This window comes from Mustela nigripes, chromosome 5, assembly GCF_022355385.1.
Source record: "Mustela nigripes isolate SB6536 chromosome 5, MUSNIG.SB6536, whole genome shotgun sequence".
NCBI lineage: Eukaryota > Metazoa > Chordata > Mammalia > Carnivora > Mustelidae > Mustela > Mustela nigripes.
This window is the reverse complement of record NC_081561.1, coordinates 76568259-76594233: the sequence shown is the minus strand read 5'-3', so window position 1 is coordinate 76594233 and position 25975 is coordinate 76568259. Positions and strand designations below refer to the sequence as shown.

The 25975-nt window shown below is 38.2% G+C and overlaps 1 protein-coding gene across 1 annotated transcript in view; it reads right to left on the bottom strand.

The window, feature by feature from the left end:
- The window catches only part of RSPO3 (R-spondin 3), an 89834-nt gene that overhangs the window by 51443 nt on the left and 12416 nt on the right, over positions 1-25975 (bottom strand). Inside the window, exons 2-3 of the mRNA XM_059399148.1 lie at positions 4126-4317; positions 2448-2594 (exon numbers count right to left, since the gene is read on the bottom strand). Of these exons, the coding sequence (XP_059255131.1) occupies positions 2448-2594; positions 4126-4317 (339 nt within the window). The remainder of the gene's footprint in view (positions 1-2447; positions 2595-4125; positions 4318-25975) is intronic.

Genomic DNA, 25975 nt, shown 5'->3' with positions numbered 1-25975 from the left:
TCTTGTTGACCAATTGCATGGTTCCATTAAGAACATAACAAAGGGCATGTTCCTTGCTACTCACTGTTCAAAGTTGGATATCTTCCTCTGTGAATACTTGAACAAGGCCAACTCTCCAAGAGGAGCAAAAAGGATGACACGATGACAGTGAAGAAAGGACACAAGTATCTAGAGCATGGAATAGAACTATATTCTCCTATAAGATTGGGTTCAATGGACATTTATGTCTAATTTACAACAAACCACAAGGAGTGGATATGTTGAAACTTAAAGTCTTTCCCCCTAGCTTTACATCAGGGTGGCATTTTCTCCATATATGACCTTTCCTCTAAATAATAATCTGGGTAAGAAACAAGTGACACAATATCGATTTCAGCAAAGGGAGGGACACCTTCTTCAGTATCTTTGGTGAGCACCAGAGAGCTAGAGTCAAGATACTAATAACTGACAATAACTCACAATGTGTCCTTGGAACCATTATTTCTCGCTCTCGGTCATAGTTGCATCTCTGTTAAAGGAATAAGCTTTAATGTTTCTTTTGTGCCAAGCAAGCAGGTCATCATTTTTCATGAAATTCCAGGGCAAGCTCAGTCATGGCTCACCTACTGCTTGTTGGTTAGAGAGCAAATGACAGGAGGCATCCCTTACGGCAAGTGACAAGAGAGAGCCCTGAACAAAAGCCATGGATTTGCACTATTACCGTGTCTAGGTCATTTACACCTAACTGTTCGATGAGCCAGATTCACGAAATGGCTTTTAGATTGCTAACTCCTATTCTTAAACATATAAATTACTTAAATTTAACTGTGTTAAGAGATTGTTTTTGAAAAAAAAAAAAAGAAAAGAAAAAGAAAAAAAAGAGAGAGTTTTTGTCTAAATAGTAGGAGAAATTACCAGTCACCTTTACTAGTTAATCCAACAATGCCAGGTGCTAAATGCTCTTTATGATAGAAAAACATTAATACATTTATGATAAACAGGCTTTCAAGGACTGAATGCTACACTTTCAACAGCTAAGAGAATCTAAACATGTGCTCTTTTTTCTGGGTTGAGAAAGACCACAAAATTTCTGCAACTCATCCTGAATTTCTGCCCTTGAGTACTCCACAGAACTGTTTCCTATTTCTTCCACAGTTTGGAACTTATTACCTTTAATCATCAGTCCTCAGGACTTACAAAGAGATGGGCTTGAAGTGCTTTCTCATGTATGTTTTACCCTATTTCGAAGTTGTTTCTCTGTGTCTTTACTGACTAGGGGGGGGGGGAGACTAAACCAAAATGAGCCATGAACTGTTTCATGCTTGCTGTTTTCCAGATGCTTCTGAAATTATCTTTAAAATATCATCTATTCATTTCATTCTTCTACGAAGTTTGTTTAGAACTAAGTGTTTCTTGTGGACCTGAAACAGGTGAACCACCACATTAAGAGTTACTATTCTACACTTTTGATTCAAATAGATCTATCTGTGCAGACCGCAGGGGAGTCCTGGAGACTATCTTGTACTGAATCAGGAGAATATTTGCGTGCGTACGCCAATATCATTGCAGCATCAAAGGTTCTTGTAGCTCTTGCCCAGGGGATTTTGAGATTTAGTATGCTGTTTTCCCTTTTGACTTAGCATCTGTTCCCCAACTGTTCATCAAACTCATAGCTGTAGTAGCTGTGCAACACTCAAAAGAGGGAAAATAGAGCCTGACAGTGATCCATTTATTTAGACAAACAACTGGTCTGAGGGACGTCCCTCCCAGGAAATTCAGCATGCATTTAATCAGACCCTGTGACTTGTGTCCTCCTGTCAGTTTGAGTGAGTCCCAAGTCCTCTCCTTGTTTCTGTGCAAGTAGGGCATTTCAGCAAAGCAGTGCAAGAGAAAAAAGTCATATTTTCAACTATATCAACTCCAGTTCTGTAGATCTTTGGCTCATCTACTGAGTGTCAACAGGCCATACCCAGAGAGTGATTTCCCCTCTTGGAAAACAACATTACTCATGCTTCACATCAGACCTGTTTTGTGAAACTCTTATCCTAATGTGGAAATTTAGTTTAAGACCAAATATATGTGTGTGTGTGTGTGTGTGTGTATTATATTATGACATATGCAAGTATGTCTATAATAAATTAAGTAGAACTTCACTGTATCATAATGATATAAAATAAATATGTAATGATCAGAATAGCTGAAACAGTTGCCAACAGTCTCTCAGAAATAATGGGGCACCCATGGGGTGTTAAATTATATTGTGATACATGCATGTGATACATGTCACAACTGTGACACCTTACAAAGATACATTAAGATGGTATCTTTGTAAGGAAGGATGAGAAAGCCTCTTGGAAATAGTCTCTCAGGTAGTTGTGAAATAAGACTTTAAGCAGCACTTCCATGGAGACTGACATTATCATTTGAGGTGTTTCTCCTCCCCTATAAACCTTAGAGTTCCTTCTCACCAATATTGACGCACTCCATGGTATGGTTGTTGGCTTCCAACCCTTCTGGGCAATTATCAAGGCACTTTCCAAGGTGTAAGTAAAATCCACTTTTACACTTTGTGCAGAAATTTTTGTTGAAACAGGTATCACAGTCAGCTTTGCATTCTGAAATAGAAAAAAAGGAAAGAAATATGCTTTCATTATCTTCACTTATCTATTGCTGGTCCAGGTCTGTATGCTTACATTATACGCACAGGAGACTTGTGCCAAACACGCTTAGGATTCAAAATTAATTTGCCAGACTGGATTATGAATTCTTCCACAGTCATTCAGTTGATATACATCAGCCATTGATTTTGAAATTATTGTATCGATAGCCCTATGAAAAGTTTTTGGCAATGTGTCTATTGCCAAAAATGTTTATAAGACCAAGTATTTACTTATATTAAATGACAGTAAAAAGTGTTTGATCAGAGCTTTAACAAAATATACTGCTTTTGGGCTGTTTTGGCAGTCTATTCATTCGTTCAACAAATATTTGATTGTCCACTATGTGCCTAGCACTATTCTAGATATTGCTTGACAGCAGAGCATACAAGAGAGATAAAGACTTCACAGAGTTTACATTTTAGGAGGGGAGATACAATAAATAATAACAACATCTGACCCTTATATAGTGATTACTATAAGTCAGATATCGCTGCGAGTATGTTATAATATTAAGTCACTTAAGAGGTTTAAGTTGTGGAAGTTATTATGAGGACAATAATCTAGTGAGACAGCTCCTATTATAATTTCCATTTTATAGATAAGGAAACCAAGGCTCAGAAAGATTATGTAACTAACCCAGGACCACAGAACAAAGTGGTTCCAGAGTGATTAAGTGCTCTGGAAACAAGAACTATGGCAAATGACCAATAAGGAGATTATTGTGAGTAAGCAGGTCATGGAATGCTTCCCTGAGAAGGTGACATACGAGCAGAATCTTGAATGAGAGAAGAGAGCCAACCAAGCAAAGATGTAGGTAGGTAAAGAGCTTTCCAAATTGTCAGAACAGTAACTGCAAAGCCTTGAGGTGGCAAGATCTTGCAAGAAGACCAGTGATGTCAGTGGAAAATGGCTGAGATGCATTCACAGGAGAGGAGTAGGAGAGGAAGGCAGGGCTACGTGTGGTGTATGACAGAGGAATGATACTTCTGAATTTAGATTCTAAAAAGTTACTGGGTCTGCAGTGGGTCTGCAGACTTTCAGTGTCCAGAGGAGAGGGGATAACAGTGTTTTCAGCGTTCATTTCCAACAGATAGATAAGTGTTTCACTGGCTATACTGGAATCCTTCTTGAAGCAAAAACAGCTGAATTTATTCTTTAAGTCATTAAATACTTGGATGTTATGATCATAATGGGAACTCAGATGGCATTAACGGTTACTGTACTTTTCTATACGTTCCATGAGTAATAATCAGGTTCTCAGTTTTTGCTTTTATAATGTAAAACAACAATAACACAAAACTTGAGTGCTTTTTGCAAGAGGTGAAAATTTTCCTGCTCTGAGGGCTAAGTCCAAGTATGGTTTAGCCTAATTATCAGGTAAATATCATTATTTCCTGAACACTGAATATCACAAATACTCTAGAGGCCAATAAATCTGGGAAGTCCCCAAGGATGAGATAAAAACATAATGCCATGTAGCACTTACTTGTACACTTATTTATATCTGGATATCGAGTTCCATAATATCCACTTGGGCATGAAGAGAGACACACTCCAATCTGCTTCATGCCAATTCTTTCCAGAACAAAAAATAGTCTGGGCTTACATGACAAACATCCATTGTAATCTGAACACGTTGCACAGCCTCCTTGGCAGCCTTGACTGACGTTAGAATGCGCTGAAAGGACAAATGCAGAAAGATAAAAACAAATGTTAAATTATAAATACAGAAGTTCGATGACATTCTCTAGGCAGATGGTACACTTTTCATTAGGTTTCAATTGGTGGTAATGGGTGAATGAGTTGGAATTTTTGTTTCCCTTTTCTATGATCTACTATTTCCCTTTAATACATACATAGTTTTTAATTAAAAGTTCTTAGAATTTGGGAATTTGGAAACTAAGAATATACTGCCTCAAACTATTTATAGATCTCTCTCTCTCTCTCTCTCACACACACACACACACACATGCACACGCACACGTAATGAAAATATTCTCATTGAACCAGGATCCTGGAAGATTGGAGACTGGGTAATTTTGCACTGAAAGCAATGCACATTAGTTTGCTTGTCATTTATGTGGTGGATGAAAAGCATGCATCTAATCTCTTCAAGCAAGGATGACAACATAGATGAAGGTTTAACTTGAGCAAGGATACTTCCTTTTAGGATATCTTTTTTCAACTGTGGTCTGTTAGCGAACACAGTTTTACCCTTTGTTCCCGTGTAAATTGATTGTGAAACTAACATAGTTCCTTGGAATCCATTCTCCCATGCTTTCTCAAAATAATTTCCTTTCACAGGAGTTTTACATGTATCAGTTCACATTGATACAATGAAGAAAATGTGATATTTATCTTACCAGTATTTCCATATGATCATATGTGGTTATTTATATTACTAATTATAATTCATAGCATTTATAATGTTCATTTTATCTTTGGGAAGAGAATTCTTTTTTTTTTTTTTTTAAAGATTTTGTTTGTTTGACAGAGAGAGAGGCAGCGAGAGAGGGAACACAAGCAGAGGGAGTGAGAGAGCGAGTAGCAGGTTCCCTGCTGAGCAGGGAGCCCAACGCAGGGGGCAGATGTTTAATGACGGAGCCACCCAGGCACCCCCAGGGGAGAGAATTCTTATAGTTCTTTTGTCTTAATCTTCCATCTACTCAAGTGAAATATGTATTTAGTGAGGACATGACACTAAAGACTAGAGCTACACATACACCTGTGGCGGTGAGATTATTCATTAGCAAGTCTGAACAGATTTAAACAAACATGTGCAAGATTCATGTTTAAAGATCTTCACAACTTTAAACCTTCTTATGACTATTAACTGGCCATCAGCACATACATATGAGCTGTGGGAAAAGGGCTGACTGAAGTACATCTCTCACATATCTGGTGTTTGGGATGTTTTCTTCTCATGTACTCTGTGTTCAAATACAATTACGTAGCTTCACTGTCCTTCCAGGAATCTGGAAGGGAAAAATTGTGACCTTTCTGAGAAACAAAGGTTGATGCACAGGAGTGTAAATGTATCCCAATGTATTCTGGTTTCTTTTGTTGTTGGTAGTGGGATTGGGCTCTGATGGGCCTTGCCATTATCAGGTCTGACTTCAGAGTGATGTTTGGTTCTTGCTAAGTTCTTTACCACAAAAACAAATCCCACCAGGCTTAGTTAGAAGGGGGTACCCATAAGCCCAATCAGCCTTACCACAGGAGTGCAAGGGTTAGCTGCAGAGAGGTCATTTGGTTGACCAGCATCCTCTGCCTAGAGGAAACCATCCCTGAATCAGCCACAGGAACCACAAGCAGCTCATTCTCATTCCAAGACGTTTTGTAAATAGACTGAGGAAATATGTGGGGGAAGGGAAGTTTGCTTTTCCTGTACATGCTCCTCTATGGGGTGGGACGGACATATAAAATGGCACAGGAGGTTTAGACATTATAGGACCTGGGGGACTTGTAAGTGAAAACTGTTTTCCAAGTAACAGGATCATTTTTCATGCCAGTAAGTCAGCATTGGAGACTTACAGAAAATGTACATACATTTTAAGTAGGGAAAGACCCTAAAAAAGAAAAGGGATGAAGAAAGCATCCTGTGCTCAGAAGCTGGTTTGGCCCATTTTAAGACACCAGAGATACAGGTAAAACCTCATAAGAACTGTCTATGGAGAAGTGGACCTCCCTTTGAAAGAAAATCACTTCAATCCCAGGGCAGTCAGTGACTCTGAGTTTGAATGCAGATGGGTTTGACTGGTCCACAACAACCTATCTTTAACTCTGAAATGCAGCAAAGGAAACAAAATTATAATTTCAAGCACCTCGAAACTTCTGTCAATTATGATATAACTTTAAATCAGTTACAAAAAGAAACATGATTTAGAGGTGCAAAGCCTCAAAAAGGATGTACCTTAAAATGCATTTCATTATAAATTTGGGGTTTTGGGTGTTTGGAAACTTCTCCAGGAAAAAGCCCCATAAAAGGACCCATAGTTAGTAACAGTTCCCACCAAAATTATGAGATATGCCAAGGTACTTTGCTCAATTCTTTAAAACTTTCACCGAAGAAATCTAATAATCAACTCATAATGTTGGGCTGTTGCTTGTTTTTTTCAATTTTTGCCTTTTTAGAAAAAAGTGTTTGGCAAAGTCGATTTTTGAAAAAGTAAGGAAGACATAATTGCCCTAATTGGCAAAGAAAATTTCTATTTGTGTGTAATCAGGGAGTTCCAGTTATGGGCAGGCACAAATAATGGCAAACTTTATTTCTTCAGGAAAGTTTCAGTGTTATGCTGTGTGAAGTGGGAAAAATTGAGACTGTGAAGCTCAGATTCTATGATTCTAGGTTTTTTTTTTTTTTTACAGTTGAGTAGTAACTATTTCTTGAATGCTGTATAAGGGTCACTCAAATTATACAGTCAGTATTACACAACTAGGTACAAATTTCCCAAACTTCATCTTAAGGAAAGTTTTTACTTTTTATATGGAAACCACAGAAAACTTTGGTCTGGATTGACTGTAACTCTTTCAGCCTTAAAATCTTGTGATTCTAAACTTAGTTAAATTCTATTTTTTTTAAAAGATTTTATTTATTTATTTGGTGGTGGGGAGCAGGGGCAGGGGCAGAGAGAGAAGCCGACTCCCCACTGAGCAAGGAGCCCGATGCAGGACCTGAGCCAGAGGCAGATGCTTAACTGACTGAGACACCCAGGTGCCCCTTAAATTCTGTTTTTTTCATACTTCTTCTTTTCCATTCTAATAATAACTTCATTTTGTATTTCTGAATCACCTTTTTTTCAAACAGCATTTGGACTATTATTTCATATGAGCAATGGAGGTGTTAGTAGTGATGAGGTTTCATAGAATACTTAAGGTTTAAACCCAATCTTAGAAAACAAGTTGAACAAAACTAAAAGGCAACCTACAGACTGGGAGAAGATATTTGCAAGTGATCTATCAGATAAGGGGCTAGTATCCAAGATCTATAAAGAACTTATTAGGGGCGCCTGGGTGGCTCAGTGGCTTAAAGCCTCTGCCTTCCGCTCAGGTCATGATCCCAGGGTCCTGGGATTGAGCTTCACATCTGGCTCTCTGCTCAGCAAGGAGCCTGCTTCCCCCGCAACCCCCCCACCTTTCTGCCTACTTGTGATCTGTCAAATAAATAAATAAAATCCTTAAAAAAAAAAAAAGAACTTATCAAACTTAACACCCCCAAAACAAATAATCCAGTCAAGAAATGGGCAGAAGACTTGAACAGATATTTCTCCAGACATCCAGATGGCCAACAGACACATGAAAAAAATGCTCCGCATCACTTGGCATCAGGGAACTACAAATCAAAACCATAATGAGACACCACCTCACACCAGTCAAAATGGCTAAAACAAACAACTCAGGAAACAACAAATGTTGGCAAGGATGTGGAGAAAGGGGAACCCCCTTACACTATTGGTGGAAATGCGACCTGGTACAGTTGCTCTGGAAAACAGTATGGAGATTCCTCAAGAAGTTAAAACTAGAGCTGCCCTGTGACCCAGCAATTGCATTACTAGGTATTTACTCCAAGGATACAAATGTATTGATCTGAAAGGGCACCTGCACCCCTAATATTTATGGCAGCAATGTCCACAATAGCCAAAGTGTGGAAAGCGCTGAGATGTCCATAGAGAGATGAATGGATAAAGAGGATGTGGTGTGTATATATACAATGGAATATTACTCAGCTATACTTACCATTTACATTGACATGGATGGAACTGGAGGGTTTGTGCTAAGTGAAATAAGTCGATCAGAGAAAGACAATTATCATTTGGTTTCACACATATGTGGAATGTAAGAGACAGTACACAGGACCATAGGGGGAAGAGAGGGAAACTGAATGGAAGGTCATCAGAGAGTGAGAGAAACCACAAGGTACTCTTAACTATAGGAAACATACTGAGGGTTGCTGGAGGGGAGGGGTAGACGGGATGGGGTAACTGGGTGATGGGCATTAAGGAGGGCAGGTGATGTGATGAGCCCTGGGTGTTATATGCAAATGATGAACTGCTGAACTCTACGTCTGAAACTAACGATGAACGATATGTTGGCTAACTGAATTTAAATAAAAATAAGAAAATGAGTTGAAGTTATCAGTATGTAAGTGGCCATGGTGGGGCTAGAGGAGGGGACACACCAATTATCCACATCAGGAAGGACACTGGCATGAGTTCAGTGCAACTGATGCCTAAATAGTGGTGAATGGAAAAATGAGGACTATAAAAAGATCGGAGGCGCAGGACAGATTTAGATTACGGAACACTTTGTGGGCTGTGCCAAGGAAATTATTCTGTTCATATGGGGGATTTCAATCTGGTGAGTGACGTGATCACATTTGTATTAGAATGGTAGTTTCTCTGGCAGCATGAAAGGCACAGAAACTGGAAGAATCATGTAGCGATCAAGGTAAAAGACCAATGATAGCTTAAAATATAGTAAAGGTAGTGTAATGTGTTGCGGAAGTTATGAACACTCCCAAGGACATTTAGGAGGTAGACTCAATCAAAATGGTGAGTAACAAAATGTGGACTGAACAAGAAAGTGGATTTGAGAAGGTGTGTTTTGAGCTCCTGTCAGTGAACAGAAAAGGTGAGGGACAGCGGGGGAGTGAAAGCCTATGGTTAGAGTGGTAGGGCCAGTGCGTAGAATAAAAAAGTCTAAAAATATAAACATGGCTTGGGATCACTGCTTTTACAGATTTTATTAAATATCCGGAAGTGATGCTTAATATATAGAACTTAATATTATAATGGTTGCCAGAGATGTAAATGAAAGTCTCTGGCTATAGCTACTTAATTAGAGAAGACACCTTGAAAGAGGACATGAAGAATGCCAGAAGAAGGAAACATAGTCCAAAATAAGGGACATTTGGTCAGAGAAAAAGACATATTTTCAGCTGATTTTTAACAATACTTTCTATTTCTACACTACTTTTGCTTTCAAAGCATACATCTCACAAGAAGCTAAATTAACTATAGTAACTATTGTTAGTAAACATAGAAGCCATCACAATTATTTATTTCAAAACCTGAAACTAGGACTCAAAAAAATGCTAGAACTTTAAGGCAAATAGTAAGTTTACATCAAAGGTTAGAATCTAGATCTTTGTTATCGGGTAACAATTTCTTTAGACATAAGCAAACTTTAGATGTGTAACAAGGATAAATATGAGTGGAACAATGAGCAAAATTCTTGGAAACGTTAAGTTAGGACTTTCTTTTCTACAAATGTGTCAAATACATGGTAAAATTAGTGTACCTTTCCCTAAAATTGGGAAATAGGAAAGCATCTTTTCCTAACTAGTATACAAAGGTTAAGTATGAAAAGAGTATATATTAATGCATAATTTAAACCAATTTTCAGTGTCAGAACTGTCGATACTCCCTGAGTGACTTCAATTTCTCTAGCTGTTGAGCCTTCCTACTATTTCTCTATTTGATAATCTTGTAATGCATAACTGATGCAACATAAAGGCTATAGTCATAAGAGTGGATCCATTTTTAAAAAATATTTATTTATTTAGTATAGAGAGAGAAAGAGCAGTGTCAGGGGAAGGGACAGCGAAGAGAGGGGGAGAGAGAGAACCTCAAGGACACTCCCTGCTGAGTTCAGAGCTAAAGGGGGAAGAGGGTTCGGCCTTGCTCCACTCGGGGCTTGATCTCATGACCCTGAGATTATGACCTGAGCCAAAATCAAGAGTTGGGGGTTGCCTGGGCAGTGGGTTAAAGCCTCTGCTTTTGGCTTAGGTCATGATCCCAGGGTCCTGGGATCGAGCCCCTTGGGCTCTCTGCTCGGTGGGGAGCCTGCTTCCTCCTCCTCTCTCTCTCTGCCTGCCTCTCTGCCTACTTGTGGTCTTTGTCTGTCAAATAAATAAAATCTTTAAAAAAAAAAATCAAAAGTTGGACAATTAACCGACTGAGCTACTTAGGTGCCCCTCAACTAACTTCTTTGATAAAACATCCAGAACATAGAGTTTTAAATGGTAGAGCATTTGGTAAATACACAATCTTTGTCTATGCCCTTCAATGCTTATGATATACTGAACCAACTGCAGCACTGACATCTAAACTCCGTTCCTGTTAACAATTTTAGTGTAGGCTTCAAGGATTTGCCTTAGTTTAATTCTCTTCTAAAACCCAACTGCAAATGTACTCACATCTACTGTAAATTGCTGTGTGGAAGAAATCCAATATTGCATGTTGCCAATTACCTCTGGTGGTCATTTATTTGTGGCTAGAGAGTTCCCAGAAGTACAAAATTTGGTATGCTTTAGGTTTATAAAAGGTTTAACTTAAGTTTCTAGTAAGTGATAAATACATCAAAGTAATGTAGTGATTTTATAATTCAAAGAATAAAAGATAAATTGACACATTTGATAAAAGTTTTTTTTTAAATAATATTATTTTAAAGACCAGATTCTTCCTAATGCGTACTTGTCTTCACAACATTAACTTCCTGCTCTTCTCCCTGTAGTGACCGTAAGTGATAGGGCAGGGATAAGAGGCCAGTGGAATTCTGTAATCAGAGCTAGTTCTGCATCTGTCCTTTCTTCCATGTCCTCCTTTTATGAGGATGTTCACATTGATTGGAAGCTTCTTGAAAGTTGGTCTTGATAATGTCTTCATAATCTTCTTGATAATTCCCAGCTTCTACATAGGGCAGCTACGGATTAAATGGGTTATCAATGAAGAGTTTTGATTATTGAACAGAAGGCACTAAATATGAAAGATAAGCTACTTATTTGTTTTTTTTTTAATTTTTTATTTTTTATAAACATATATTTTTATCCCCAGGGGTATTAAAAGTAATAAAGATGCCAGATAGGTAAATACTTAATAGAAAGCATAACTGATTTTTAAGTTGGCCGTTCCTATAAATATCTGGCAAAGGAATAAAGTTTCAAATCATATACACAGTGAGATGCTTAATTATGAAATAAATAATTTGAAATTTAAAAAAGAAGTTTTTCTAGGTACCATCTACTACAGTTCTTTGTTAACCTAAAGGAAATGTGGACTTATCACTGCCTAAGAAAGGACAACATATTTCTATCATACCTTGGGTCTTGATTGTTAGAGAATAATTTTTAAGTTTAATATAGTGTTATGGTCATGGAAAGAGATGTTTCATGGGTCCTCTGGAGTGTCTGGAATTATTCACTTTAAGAAAAACCTAATGTTAAAAATTTGAATTACTTGGCAATCTCTTTCAAATTCTATTGGGTCAACCCCAGAAAGTATTGAGAGTCACTGTTTCTTATTTATTTATAAGTTAAAGCAGCCAAGGCAGATCAAACAGTGGCCAGATCTCCACAACCATTTGTTAGGCACAGACAGCAAATTATCAAAAGCTGTTTGAATGAATATAATTACCTATTGGCATGCAATGCCCCTTTACATTCTCAAATGATGATAGCTGGATGAATAGAGGCCTATCATAGTCCTTCACTATTATTTCTGACTAGTAATTTGTTGAGAGAGCCATGTTTATATAAACAAACATACACAGATTTTGCTATTTTTGCAGTGTAGCATCTGATGGTGTGTACATGTTTATTGTACATGTGGGTGTACACAAAATGCCCACATACATAACTAGACACATGATACACACACTCTACTTGGTCTTTTATCAAAGTTAGTAGCACAGACATTAACTGACCTGAAGCATTAGGATAATAGCATCTGCCACATCTTTTGTCCCACTGAATCAACCTTGAATATTCTGCAAGTTTTTGCCCACACCAATGGCTTCACCAAATTCCTAAAGTCTCAGAGAGGAATGTATTCACCAGCTGCTGAATACAGCCCCGTTAGGGCTCCACCATTATTATGTGGGGAAACATACTGTTTTTAATGGAAACTATTTCTTTGAGAACTTGGAAAATCTTTCTCTTTCTCTTACTGAATAATAATTTCCTGAAGGGAGTCTAATATTTATATTCTATAAATATTTTAAAATAAAACCACAGCAATAAAACAGACCTAACATTAAATAGCAATTAGTTAGACTTTCCACTAAAATCAAGCCAGCTCAAAATATTATAAAAATGGCTAGCAAATGATGGCAGATATAGAATTCCTGAAATCTAAGCTATGATGAATATTTGGTAGCTAGATGCCAGCTTGGTGGCCAAGGGCTGTGTTCTGTCTCTCCACAGGCTACAGAAGTAGGACTAGAAATGAAAGACAGATGAAAGTGGGCTGCACCGTATACACATTGTGAAAACCATGATTAAGGTTTTCAGCAAAAATTTCTAGTAACTCACCATGTACCCTAACCCTACACAAGATGTAGTAAATGTAGGAGTGAATAAGACATCTAGTTCCTGATCTCATGATGTCAATCAGTAATAAGCAAGTAAATATTTAAATGCTTAAAGATTGTGATGGATATTGAGCGAAATAAACAGGTGAATAAGACAGGGAAGAACTGTGGGGAGCTAGTTTAAATACAGTGGTCAGGGAAGGCACCTTTTAGAATGTCACCCTTTAGCTGAGATTGGGAAAATGAGGAGGAGTCAGCTATGAAAAGCTAAGGGAGGGAGAGTATTCCAGGTGGAGCATCAGCAAGGGAAAGGATTTAAAGCCTTTGGGAAAGAACCAGGCAAAAGCAACAGCACTAGGGGAACCCATGAAGCTGCAGCACTGTGAATGGTAAGAGATGAGTTTAGAGAAGGAGGGTAGAGCCAGGTCCTGCAGAACCTTGCGGACCTAGGTAAATAGCTGGGATTGCGTGCCAACTCTGTATAGATTCTGCATTGCTAAGTGAATATCAGAACGAAAGGAAAGAACACATTTTGCCCAACATAATCATTCACTTTGATTTTTGTTAATTTTATGGATCGTGAAATGGAAATAGCATCTTGTATTCCTTGAAAACATGTTGTTTTATCAAATTTTATATTAGAGGAGAATGTTCTGACTGGCCTGACAACATAGAGATTTATAGTCAGATTCTAATCTTTGAGGAGACTGTGCATCAATCTACATGTTCTTTGCTCTTGGAAATAGTTCATTTCTCCTTTCTCAAGCAGTAATTTTAGTTTGCTTCGGAGTTTTACATTTTTGTTCTCTTTTCCTGGAGTGTGTGTGTGGGGGGGGATAGTGGTGGTGGAAAAGACACACAGGAAAATTATGAAATATATAAGAGGTTATAAGAACAAATAAGGAGAATAAAAATAAAACATTTTGCAATCTTACATATAATCGTTTCTGTATTTTCCTGAATTCTTGCCATTAGTGATGAACATTGACAAAGTCTAGGTAATTGAGAGGAACAGCATTACTGTTTTTATTTCTAATCTTCCTTTTAAAATGTCTATGTTATTTCTTTTTTCCATTAAATAGATTAATAGCTTGTGGGCTAATTCCAAAGCTGATTCTTCAAAAGTAGTGAAAACCATATTAGTTTTCCTGTGACCTACCAGATAGCTATAGTTGATTCTGCTGTTGACACTGCAACAGAAAGCATTTTGTACAACCAAAAAATAGTGTTTTTTTTTTTCCTAACCACAAGTCGAAATTTATCACAAGGTTAATGCACCCTTGCTATGGGTGTAAAATGTAAGGTACTAAATCAGCATCTCCAGCTGTAGCTAAGGGAGGGAAAGCTTCCCTTTTTCCAAGTGGCCATGTTCCCAAGTGGAGGTGAAGAGAGGACAAGAGGGAGTGGATAGGGGTAATGAAGACCCAGATTCCATAGAGAGCCAGGACCTGTTGATGAGTTAGTGGGTGGTAATAACAGCATTTTTCAGGAGACAGATCCAACAGTGTTCATCCAACAGTGGGAATCATTATGTGCTCTGGTCTGGCTGAGTGAGCCATTCCCCCCCACCTTTTTTTTTTTTTTTTAAAGGAGAGAATTAATTAGAAATCAACATAAACAGAAAATGTGATAGTTTAATGGTAATGAACCTGCATGCGTGTTATTCCATAACTACTAAGTTTGTATTCTTGAACAAAACAAACTTCAGTTTGTGCTAAAAACAAACTCGACTTTGTTATATGATGAATCAACTTGGATATTCTTGCCACATAGCATGCTGAAGTAGCATATTGATGGCTGAGGTCTTAGCATAAGCAGACAGCAGGCGAAAGACCTGCGGTATTTTAACAGGCACAAGGAGATGTGAAAATAGTGGGTATACCATTAAATAAATCCAGCTTTATGCGACCCATCTAAAATCCTGAGCAGGAAAAATAAGTGGATGTTTCTCCTAGAGTCACAAAATTGCTGACAGAGCAGAAGGTGCTGATACACACCTTTGTGAATTTGATTCATTTTTGTACTTCATGAGTCCTACACACTTCCCAGAGGAGCACAGGGACTGGGAGGTGGTGGGCTGGCTTTGGACTCAAACAGAGTTTTGAGATTTACTAGCTGAATAGCCAAAATTTATCTCTTTATTCAGCTACTCATTTAGACAATTAAACTCTCCAACATCCACACACAGTGAATGAACACCTGAACAGGAATAAAACCAATCATCTGTATCAAGAAGTTCACAGTCTGGTTAGACACAAGTAGCTTTTTGAACCTAAGCTTTCTTATCTGTAATGTGGGAATATCTACTTGATAGGTACTGGAGGGATTAAATGGGATCACATGTAAGCACCTAGCACTCTTGCAAGCACTTGTAACAAGTCAGTATGCGCAAGGCATTTTGTTTTACCCAGGAAGTACTAAGTATAACCTTGTACTAGTTCCACTCTTCTTCAAGGCAGCTGTGAAGCTTCAGTCAATAAGGACTCAAAAACCTTCAAGCAAGGAGACTGGAGAGAGGGCAGATGTTGATGCTGCTTCTAACACAGATTTGGGGAAATTTGGAGAGCCAAGGACTCACTAACAGTCATAATAAGAGACTACTTTTTAAGGATCACAGATGCAGCTTTTAGTGAGTATCAGATATGGTGCTCTCACCCCACATTCTGGGCAAGAAGTCCTCTGGGACTCTAGCAACCCACTGAAGACAAGGACGTGCTCAAACATACCGAAAGAGGTACAGTGTGCCATGGAAATGATACCAGAATGGTATAAAGAACCTGACAGTCTTTGCCAGTGAGGTTTTAAAATTTTACTGTGTGTAAAACTGAGCCAGAGTACGTTTTATTAATGTGAATGCATAGGTTTCATTCTAAAAAATTCTGATTCAGGAGTGAAGTGGTGGGCCCAGGGGCACCTATAAGAAGCTCTTCATGTGAATGTGACACAGGTGATACAGATACCTTACTTTTAGTTATCACATCCTTGCCATTTTCATGAATAAGTATTTATTCAGCGATAACTCTTACAGGGACTCAGAAACAAAACATAGTCTCCAAGAAGCCTACAATACAGTTGGTAAAACAGTCTTTTTTATTTTTTAAGGCCCATCAATATATAGACTAGAAATTGTAGCACAGCAGAAATTCCAAGGCACGGGCAGTTGCGGATGGCTAAGGTATGTGAAGATGCCAGGCAGCAGTCAGGAACAGTGATGGGACTTGAAGGAAAAGAACTTTGACAAATAGAAAGGGAAGAAGAGAGTGTTAGGAGCAAGAGTGTTATGCATGGATACATAAAGAAGATTTGGGAGAACGGTGAATATAACTGTGGAATTTAAAAGGATTTTAGATCTCTTCCTTTTCTAGTTTCAGATGAGAACACTGTGGACCACATAGTTTATTAGCTTCTAGTGATAGAATAGTAAAACTTTGGAAGTTTAGAGGGATTTAGTTCAAACAGCCTCCCCAGAAGAGTCCATTTAATCATGTCTAGTAAAACAAATCTTGTGTTTTGGGGGCATCCAGTATAATTATTTTATAGCATCTCTATATACTGAACATCTTAAAACATCTCCCTATTTTGAACATAAACCTGCCTGTCTTTCAGGAAGTTCTAGTACCATAGAGCACACCCAATACATTTTCTCCTTTTTCTTTAAGAGAGTTTGTTAAATAGTGCTTGGTGCTTTGGATGGAAAGGTGGATAAAACCTGAGTCTGAAGTATGGTGAGAGACCATAAACAGAGTAAAGCCAGGGTGGCAAATATTACATACAAGGCCTCAGCAGAAAGGAGACAACTAACCATCTGGAACCACCTACATGGGAATCCTGACGTTTGAGCTGGATTTTGAGAAATATGGGGACACTGGATGGGGGCTTGAATTTAATCTTTCATAGAACTTGAAGGAACTGTTTATAGACAAATCAGCAACACGACTTAATTTGGTGTTAAGCAAATACTCTGATGACAAATAGAAGAATTTCTGGGGAGGGGAAAACTCAAACTCAACACACACAAAACAGACAATCATATCAAAAAAAGGGCAGAAGATATGAACGGACACTTCTCCAATGAAGACATACAAATGGATATCAGACATATGAAAAAATGTTCATCGTCACTAGCCATCAGGGAGATTCAAATTAAAACCATATTGAGATATCACCTTACACCAGTTAGAATGGCCAAAATTAGCAAGACAGGAAACATGTGTTGGAAGGGATGTGGAGAAAGGGGAACGCTCTTACACTGTTGGTGGGAATGCAAGTTGCTGCAGCCTCTTTGGAGAACAGTGTGGAGATTCCGCAAGAAATTAAAAATAGAACTTCCCTATGACCCTGCAATTGCACTACTGGGTATTTACCCCAAAGATACAGATGTAGTGAAAAGAAGGGCTATCTGTACCCCAATGTTTATAGCAGCAATGGCCACGGTCGCCAAACTGTGGAAAGAACCAAGATGCCCTTCAATGGATGAATGGATAAGGAAGATGTGGTCCATATACATTATGGAGATTTATGCCTCCATCAGAAAGGATGAATACCCAACTTTTGTAGCAACATGGATGGGACTGGAAGAGATGATGCTGAGTGAAATAATTCAAGCAGAGTGAGTCAATTATCATATGGTTTCACTTATTTGTGGAGCATAACAAATAGCATTGAGGACAAGGGGAGATGGAAATGAGAAGGGAGTTGGGGGAAATTGGAGGGGGAGTGACCCATGAGAGACTATGGACTCTGAAAAACAATCTGAGGGGTTTGAATTGGCGGGGGGCGGGTGGGAGGTTGCAGTATCAGGTGGTGGGTATTAGAGAGGGCACAGATTGCATGGAGCACTGGGTGTAGTGCAAAAATAATGAATACTGTTATGCTGAAAATAAATAAAAAATAAATTTAAAAAAAAGTTAATGGGATGTTATGTTATGTTTGATAACTGGCACTGCTGTTGGCTGAATTAGAACAGCACTAATGGGAGTAATGTGAGAAGAGGGGATGGATTTTAAAGTTATCTCCAAAGAAGAATGGGCAAGGTTGACAGGATTTGACAATCAATTTTAAACAGACAAATGAAAAGAAAACTAATAAATGGATAAACAAAGGAATAACAAATGTTGACTGTGTTTCTAAGTGGGGAGATGAGGAACAAAATGATGTAATTGACTGAGATACAGGGATTCAGAAATATCCAATTAGAAGGGCAGGGGCCTGAAGGAGGGAAAAAAAGCAGGTAAAAATGACTATATTGAGGTCCTAAGGGCTGGACTTGTCTTTTCTCCTTTTTTATCCCAAAGAGATAGCCCAGGACTATGCATATTGATGCGTTCATAATAAATCATATAGAACAAATAAATCCCTTAGTTTTATAAAAAATAAACCCATCCAAAATCAAGAACTGAGACTTATAGAAATTTGGTGCCCTCACAAGAAAGGATCACCTAGCCTTGGTGGCACTCTTCAGAGGTTTTTTGATTTCACTAAAACATAAAATTTATGGACAGAAATAAAGGGGAGCAAAAGTTAAGACCAAACATCAGGATCATGAATAGTAGGCTATGGAGTTTACTGTGAAGATAACAAGGAAACATTACGGTTTTGAAAGATGGAATTTTAGGGAATGTTCATACATTATAGGAATTCAGAAAACAAAGTTGGGGGGATTCTTCTAACCCAGCATTTCAGCCATCGCACCTGAGTATGCATGAATTTAGGTGTGGAATCTGAGTGCTTTCCAAAGCCAGAGAGCCAAATGCTGGAGCTAAGCTTAGTTTCTTACGGCATCAATATCCAATTACATTTTCCAGAGTTTGAGATCCCTGATGTTCAATTCTGGTGACAGTCACTGGGGAGACAGGACCTGTGAAGTCAGTCAGGAAAACTGCCCAGGGTAGGAGCAAAGACACCTGCCAAATATTCCTCTGGCTTTCTGCCTACCTCACTAGATAAAACATATTTTCCTATGGTCCATTATAAATAATCACTCTTGAGATGCCTGGGTGGCTCAGTTGGTTAAGCAACTGAAACTGCCTTTGGCTTAGGTCATGATTCTGGAGCCCCTGGATTCAGTCCCACATTGGGCTCCCTGATCACCGGGAGGCTGCTTCTTCCTCTGATCTCTCCCATATCATGCTCTCTCTCTCTCTCTTTCTCAAATAAATTCTTAAATAAAAACAATCACTCTACATTGAGACTACAGAACCAAAACCTTTTGTTACAAAAGAGACACAACATAGCTCATTTTGCTTCATATCCCCGACAGGCATGCTGGTTTGGACACCGTACCACCAGAAAGTGCACTGATCAATTTTTATTAGGGAGCTGATTTCAGGAACCTAATTCGTTATTCTTTTTTTTTTTTTTAAAGACTTTATTTATTTATTTAACAGAGAGAGAGAGAGAGAGAGAGAGAGAGAGAGAGATTACAAGTAGGCAGAGAGAGAAAATGAAGCAGGCTCCCCACAGAACAGAGAGCCCGATGTGGGGCTCTATCCCTGGACCCTGAGATCATGACCCGAGCCGAAGGCAGAGGCTTTAACCCACTGAACCATCCAGGTGCCCCTCATTATTCTATATCTAACAAAAATACTAATTATAGATGGTGAAATAGCAAAATAGGAATGGTCTTTTTAAAATCATTTAACAGAATGTTTTGGCAGTCCTCTCCCTTCTCCAAAGTTTTGCTTTTCAGTTTCAGTTATCTGTGGAAACCATATTTTGGGAGCAAACGAGCCTCCTAACATAGTGACAGAAGGTCTATTGTAGCCTAATGTTTATGTTATTCGCCTCACTTTATCTCATCATGTAGACATTTTGTCATCTTACATCATCACGAGAAGAAGGCAGGAGCATAGAGTAAAATAAAATATTTTGAGGGAGAGCACATTTACATTACTTTTATTACAGTATGTCGTTATAATTGTTCTATTTTATTATTAGTTATTGCTGTTCAACTTCTTACTGTGCCTAATTTACAAATTTTAACATAGGTAGGTATGTGTAGAAAAAAAAACAGTACATATAGGGTTTGGTACCATCCCTGGTTTCAGGCATCCACTTGGGGGGTTTTGGAATGTGTTCCCTGAAGATAAGGAGGGACAAATGTATATTACTACAAGTCTCTATTTTTAGTTTCTTTTAGTTTATAAGGACCATTAGAGGAGCCATGAGCTTAGATTTTATTTTTAGATTTGATAGCATTTTTGTTCAGTCTTTAAAATGGCTAATTTAGCAGCCTTTTCCCTCAGCATCTATTTTCCCGTGGATGGGCTCACACATGGATATTTAAAGGAAAGGACCTTAATGATCCACCAATTCACCTTATCAGCCAGTAAGAATACTGAAATCCATAATAGAGATTTCCCTAATTTACATGCTTTTATTGTCACACACCAAGGAAATTATACTAATAGGAGGAACTTCACAGGAGATAAATAGGGATCGTGGTCACAAAGGAAAGGCCATGGACTGTAGTAAAACAGAACAAATATGCCCCTTTCAGAAATTTGAGATTGAGTTCTGCTCAAATTTACTAGCTTTGTGACACTATACAAATCACTTAACATCTTTAAGCTTGACCTATAAAACGAGAATGGTAAAACCTGCTCACCCATTTCAGGGGGGTATTGAAAAACTCAAATGAGACAATGTTCATAAACTGTGCAAAATTATATTGATATGTTATAGTTAACAGTGGGCGTAAGTGATACTTGACCAACTAGGGCCAGACTGGAATCTAATCATTCCCAAGAACAGACTAGGAATACATTTGATGAGAAAACTGACAAGTGTATTTGACGAGAATATGTGTAACTGGTTTGTTGTTTTAAACTGTGCCCTGATATGAGTCATGTTAGACTAGGGTAACAGGTTGTAGTTAACTTTTTAGATTTGGATCTCATGGAGTAAGGAAATAAGGAGTCTGTGAAGTAAGTGTTGATCCAGTGAGCAGATAATTCTCTTTGAAATGACCATTAATTAAACAAATAAGAATCAGATTGCCAGAAGAGCCACAGAACGCATCTCTGGAAGGCCATCCTGCGAACCTATCTGCTCTGTGGCCTTTGGTGTTACAGAATGGCCAAGGGAGTTGTTTCTACTCTCGGGTCCACTACAAAAAGACTACAGTCAGCTACCTACTTCCCTGGACTCTTTTTTCCTTAAGTAATTTGAGGGGATTATGCTGCATACACTACTCACCAAAATCTTCCTACCTACTAAAACATGTTGTTTTACTTACCTACTAAACACGTGCTCTTTCTCTAATATTTTCTATTGACACAAATGGCATCAAACCATTCCCAAAGCTAAGATTCTAGAAGCCCCACTCACCCTCAACTCCAACCACTCCTCCCTATGGAGTCTACATCTTTAGCTCAGAGAGCTCCCATCTTTCCACTTCCCACCAGGACTACTGCTACCGTTTAGCAATTAGAGCGATCTTTTAGGAACAATCGTTAAGATTTTATCAGGCCCCTGCTTTAAAAATGGCTTAAAGGCTTCTCACTGCTCTTCCCAAGTAACCACTTCTGCCAGCTCAGTTTACTCTCTCTCAACCTCATTTCTTGTCTAAGGAGCCATTTGTAGTACCCTCTCAGGTGCAGAGAGAACTCCCCCTCATTTAATCCTCCCGCACTGTCTTCTTGATGAAAAGCAGAGCTTAATGAGAAAGCTGTCCTTTGAGTCAGAAGATCTGGGTATACTCTTATGTCTACCATTGCTGGCTGCTGCCACTTTGGTCAGTTGCTTAATGGTTTGGGGCCTCAGTTTCTTCATTTTTAAAACAGTTAAAATATGTTGTGAGGTTTACAAGAGATAATACCCATAAAAGCACCTGGCTTTCACAAGTTAGTACTAACATACAGAAAAGAACTAGAACGTGCTATTTCCAAGGCTCTGAATTCTGGCAACTGACCTCTTTAAAGCTATCAGTTGATGTTAGGAAAGGTCATCAACAAACTTACATAAGAAATCCAAAAACATGTTGATATGTGTTGGCCAAAGTGGTGCCTTAAGCAGTCTGGAAGCTATGTCCCATGTCCTATGTCAAGGGGTGACCATGAGAGGTTTGAAAAATGCCTCCGTGAGATGGACAAAAATGCACTATTTTTAAACACACAATATTTTAGTATTTGTTTGGTAAAAGTAATTCCAGTTAATGAACTAGCATGGAAAGTTCAACTATAGAAATTAGTCAATGTGCTGAAAAGGGAAATTTGCTCAGCCAAACTATGTCATTCCCTTACAAGCTTTACCTAACAATGCCAACTACGTTTATAGTATGCATAGCATACTTCCTATGATTGTCACAGACGTCATGCTGAACGATGACTCTTATCCATTGGTCATAAATTTTCAGACAAGATAATACTGGGAGGCCCAATAAATTCCAGTGTTTTCTGTTGATCTTCCTTCCACCTTCCTGCCTCATCCTCACGTGCTGTCTGGTATCCTTGTTTTCCAGAGAAAAATCTGGGTGTGCATTGGCTCATTTGTAAACCTTCTCATTAATTTCCAATTCTGTTTAAACAAGCCTTAAAAAGAAATGTTATACAACTTAGAAAGAATATCTAACAGCTCTGATTAATCTTCAGCCGAATAATGTTTAATTCTTTCTTTAAATTTTAAATTTTTCTTTAAATTAATGTTTAATTCTCTTTCTTTAAGCATTGTGACATGCCACAAAGGTAGGTTTGATGTGTGTTGTGCTGACTTAATCTTAGCACATACTAAATGTTCAGTAAATCACTGCTGAATGAATTTATGCTGTTTTAATTAGGACCAAGTTTAATTTCAATTTTTCCTCATATTTTTCTCCCAAAAGAATTTTGTTTTCACTTGTTGGCTTTAAAAAAATAATCATGTAAAAAACTCCCTGAAAGTATAAAGAAAAACTCACACTTCTGAATTGAAGCCCTAACTCCACATTCTTGAAGTTCTGACTGACAACTATCTAAGGATACAGCATGCTACAAGAAGGAAAAGGAAGAGCTCTTTGATTTTCCTGGTGGCGGGGGGTGGGGGGGCTGGGGGTGACTCTGAGATCAGTCTCTTGGTTTCGGATAAGTAAAAGATCAGGACTCTCATTTTATAGTGGGAGCAATGCAATCATAGACTAAATAAATGGTATTTATTTAGTACACAGCAGAATGTTATTAGAAATATACAGCAGAATGTTATTAGAAATCAAACCATCTGCCCCCTAAGATGTGATTTTTTGAACTATAGTCCAAACTTCAGAAGATCTGGATCCGAAAAAGGCAATCAGAAAGATGTTATTCTTCTGCAATTAAGTTTATGAAATTTCCATTTCTTCTCCCATTAATTTCTTTCATTATTTTCTTTGCTAAATTGTGGATAAATTTGGGATTCAAATGGGATTCAGGTGAAGACTCAGCAGTGAGTGATTGTCATTACACATTTGAAGCAAAACAGGAAAAGTAAAATCTCATTGTAGATATTTTAGTAGCATTATTTACATAGCATCTTTTTTCTAGAGTGCTTTTCCACAGGGGGGAAAAATCCCATGTAAAAAAAAAAAATCCTATTTCTATGAAGAAAGGAAACAGCATATACTAATGAGAAATCTGAGATAGTGACAACAATAAATAAAGGAAGTGAATTAAAATTCAAAGCTTTTTAGATTTTAGTGTAGGCTCTAAATCATCAAAAGTAGGGAGAAATAATAACTAGTCAAAAGAATATGCACCTTTTCTAGTCAGTATCATAGTATTCATTAATAGTATATAAATAACGTAAAATTCAGTCAATGAAGCCTCTGAAGCTTTCAATTACTTAGCTATGTTATCCCCTAGTACATAGAAATACCTGAAAATACTATGCAAACAGGAAAGGGCAGAGTGGAACATGAGGCGGGGGGGGGGGGGGGCTCTGACCCCTTGAGCCTAGGGTAGCAACCTATTTTAACAAGTGATATTTGATGTAAGCACCAGAGCCTAGCCATTACTCCTCTTCATAGTCTTTAAATAATAATAGAGAAACTAGAGCGTATATAAGACAGGATCTCAGATGTATTACTTTATTTGGGAGGGGACATGGAGAAATAGGTAAGAACAGCTTTTGAACATGTTGATAAAGAGAGCTGTAATCACTGATCCCCCATCTTTTTAAACCATGAGAATACCAGTAGCAAATTCTTATTATTTTTAGCTTAAATTAACTCATTTCCCCTATATTCTGTGCAAATGAAACCACATCTCTATAGTGATAAGTTAAAATAAAATTTTGCAATTCACATTTGGTACAGTTAATGTAATTCCTGTCTTGATTCTTTTACCCTTAGTCTTTTCCAGTATATTGGAATCTGTACATCAGACAGCATAAAGCCTGCTGTTGCAAACATTAATAAGATCTATCATTTAGGAGCAGCTACTTACACTTTGTTTAGTTTCTAATGGAAAGGATTTCTCTAAATATTTACACCAGAACAGTTGTCAGAATGAATCCTGCAAACTTGCTGGCATACTCCCAGGAGCAGGGAACTGGCACGGGGGAAGGGAGATTCCTGGTCCCTGGTCCTATAATTTTAAGCAGTCCTAGAATTTCAGGGAGCCACTGATAGAATATGAAGGGTTTGTATTAACAAAAAGGTACTTCAGTGTGTAGCTCAATTCAAGTATTTCAACAGCCACTGTTGTTTATTCTTCTTGTAAAAATGACTCTCCATTTGCTTCAGATTTAAAGGGATTATTTAGGTTTCAGCGACCCAGCAAATAAATTGTATATGAGAAAAGAAATGTGTACACGAAGTGTGAAGAAACACCAAAGTTGTTTTGTTCAATGGCTCCCAAGGTGCTTAATATATAGAAATGACTTGTTGCTCCCATGAGCTGCTGAGTAAGAGTTAACATGCAAGACTTAGACAAGAGAGAACTGAAATCTGCCAAGATAAATGCTGCAGTTTTATAAATTAACTCAGCTGTCTATTTATTTTTTTCTTTGGAAGATTCTAAAATTAAGACTGTTCAACTCATCTTCGTATTGGTTTGGAATTTGGAGAGTATTTGAAGAAGTGATTTGGGGCTAGGAAGGGTAGAGAAAACATCCTGCACTGGAAAATCTTGGCAAGTATCATCTGAAACGTGTTCTTACCTGATGAACGGTAGCACTTGTGCCCCTCAGCCTGTTAAGAGGTTTGGTTAAAAACTATTACATAAAGCTTTCTGGGATTAAAAAGCTCTCCATTATAGTATGGGCAATATATTAAAGTCGGAGGCAGTTTTAATGAATTTCTGAAATGTCAGTGAGATGTCCACATGGGTGCTGAAAATGGCCGTGGTAGCCTGAAATGGCTGGGAGCTCCTTCTTCTAGAACTCTCCTTTAGTCTATGAGAAATTAAACTTTGAGGTATGCACACAGAATGCTCACAAGTCTGAAAACACACATGAATCAGGGCTGGGTCCGGGAAGCGCATGCTGGGTGGAATGGCACATGCTACTGATTATTGATACTAGGGTCAAGTATGCATCGACATGATCCTGCAAGTGTAAATGGCTTCCAAGGGAATCCCATTGATTTATGTTTACAGCTTGGATCTGCATCAAGCTCTGAACAGAACTGGAAAGCTGGGTGGATGTCTTGGAAATGTGCTATAGGAAAGAGAGATTGCCCTTTCTTTGTAGAAGGGGCTTAAGAGTTATGAGGATGACATGAAGTGACCGGGTAAATGAAGGGCAGAGGAGCTGGAGATGCCACCTGTGGGCTTTTTCTCTTGTTACCAAACAGTAATGAAGGTCCATTTGGACTTAGATCAACAAATATGTCATAAATTGGAAAAGCATGACTGAATTCTGTAAGAAACAAATCTTCAGCAGCTCAGTATGTGCTCACATAGTTTGTGGCCAAGCAGCATTTGTCTGTATCTTTTGTATTTCCTGGCAGAAACGACATGCCACCAAAAAGTAGTGACACAAGTAAATATAGGCTACAGTCTTTTTTTTTTTTTTTTAAGATTTTACTTATTTATTTGAGAGAGAGAGAGAGAGAGAGCATGAGCAGGGGGCAGGGGCAG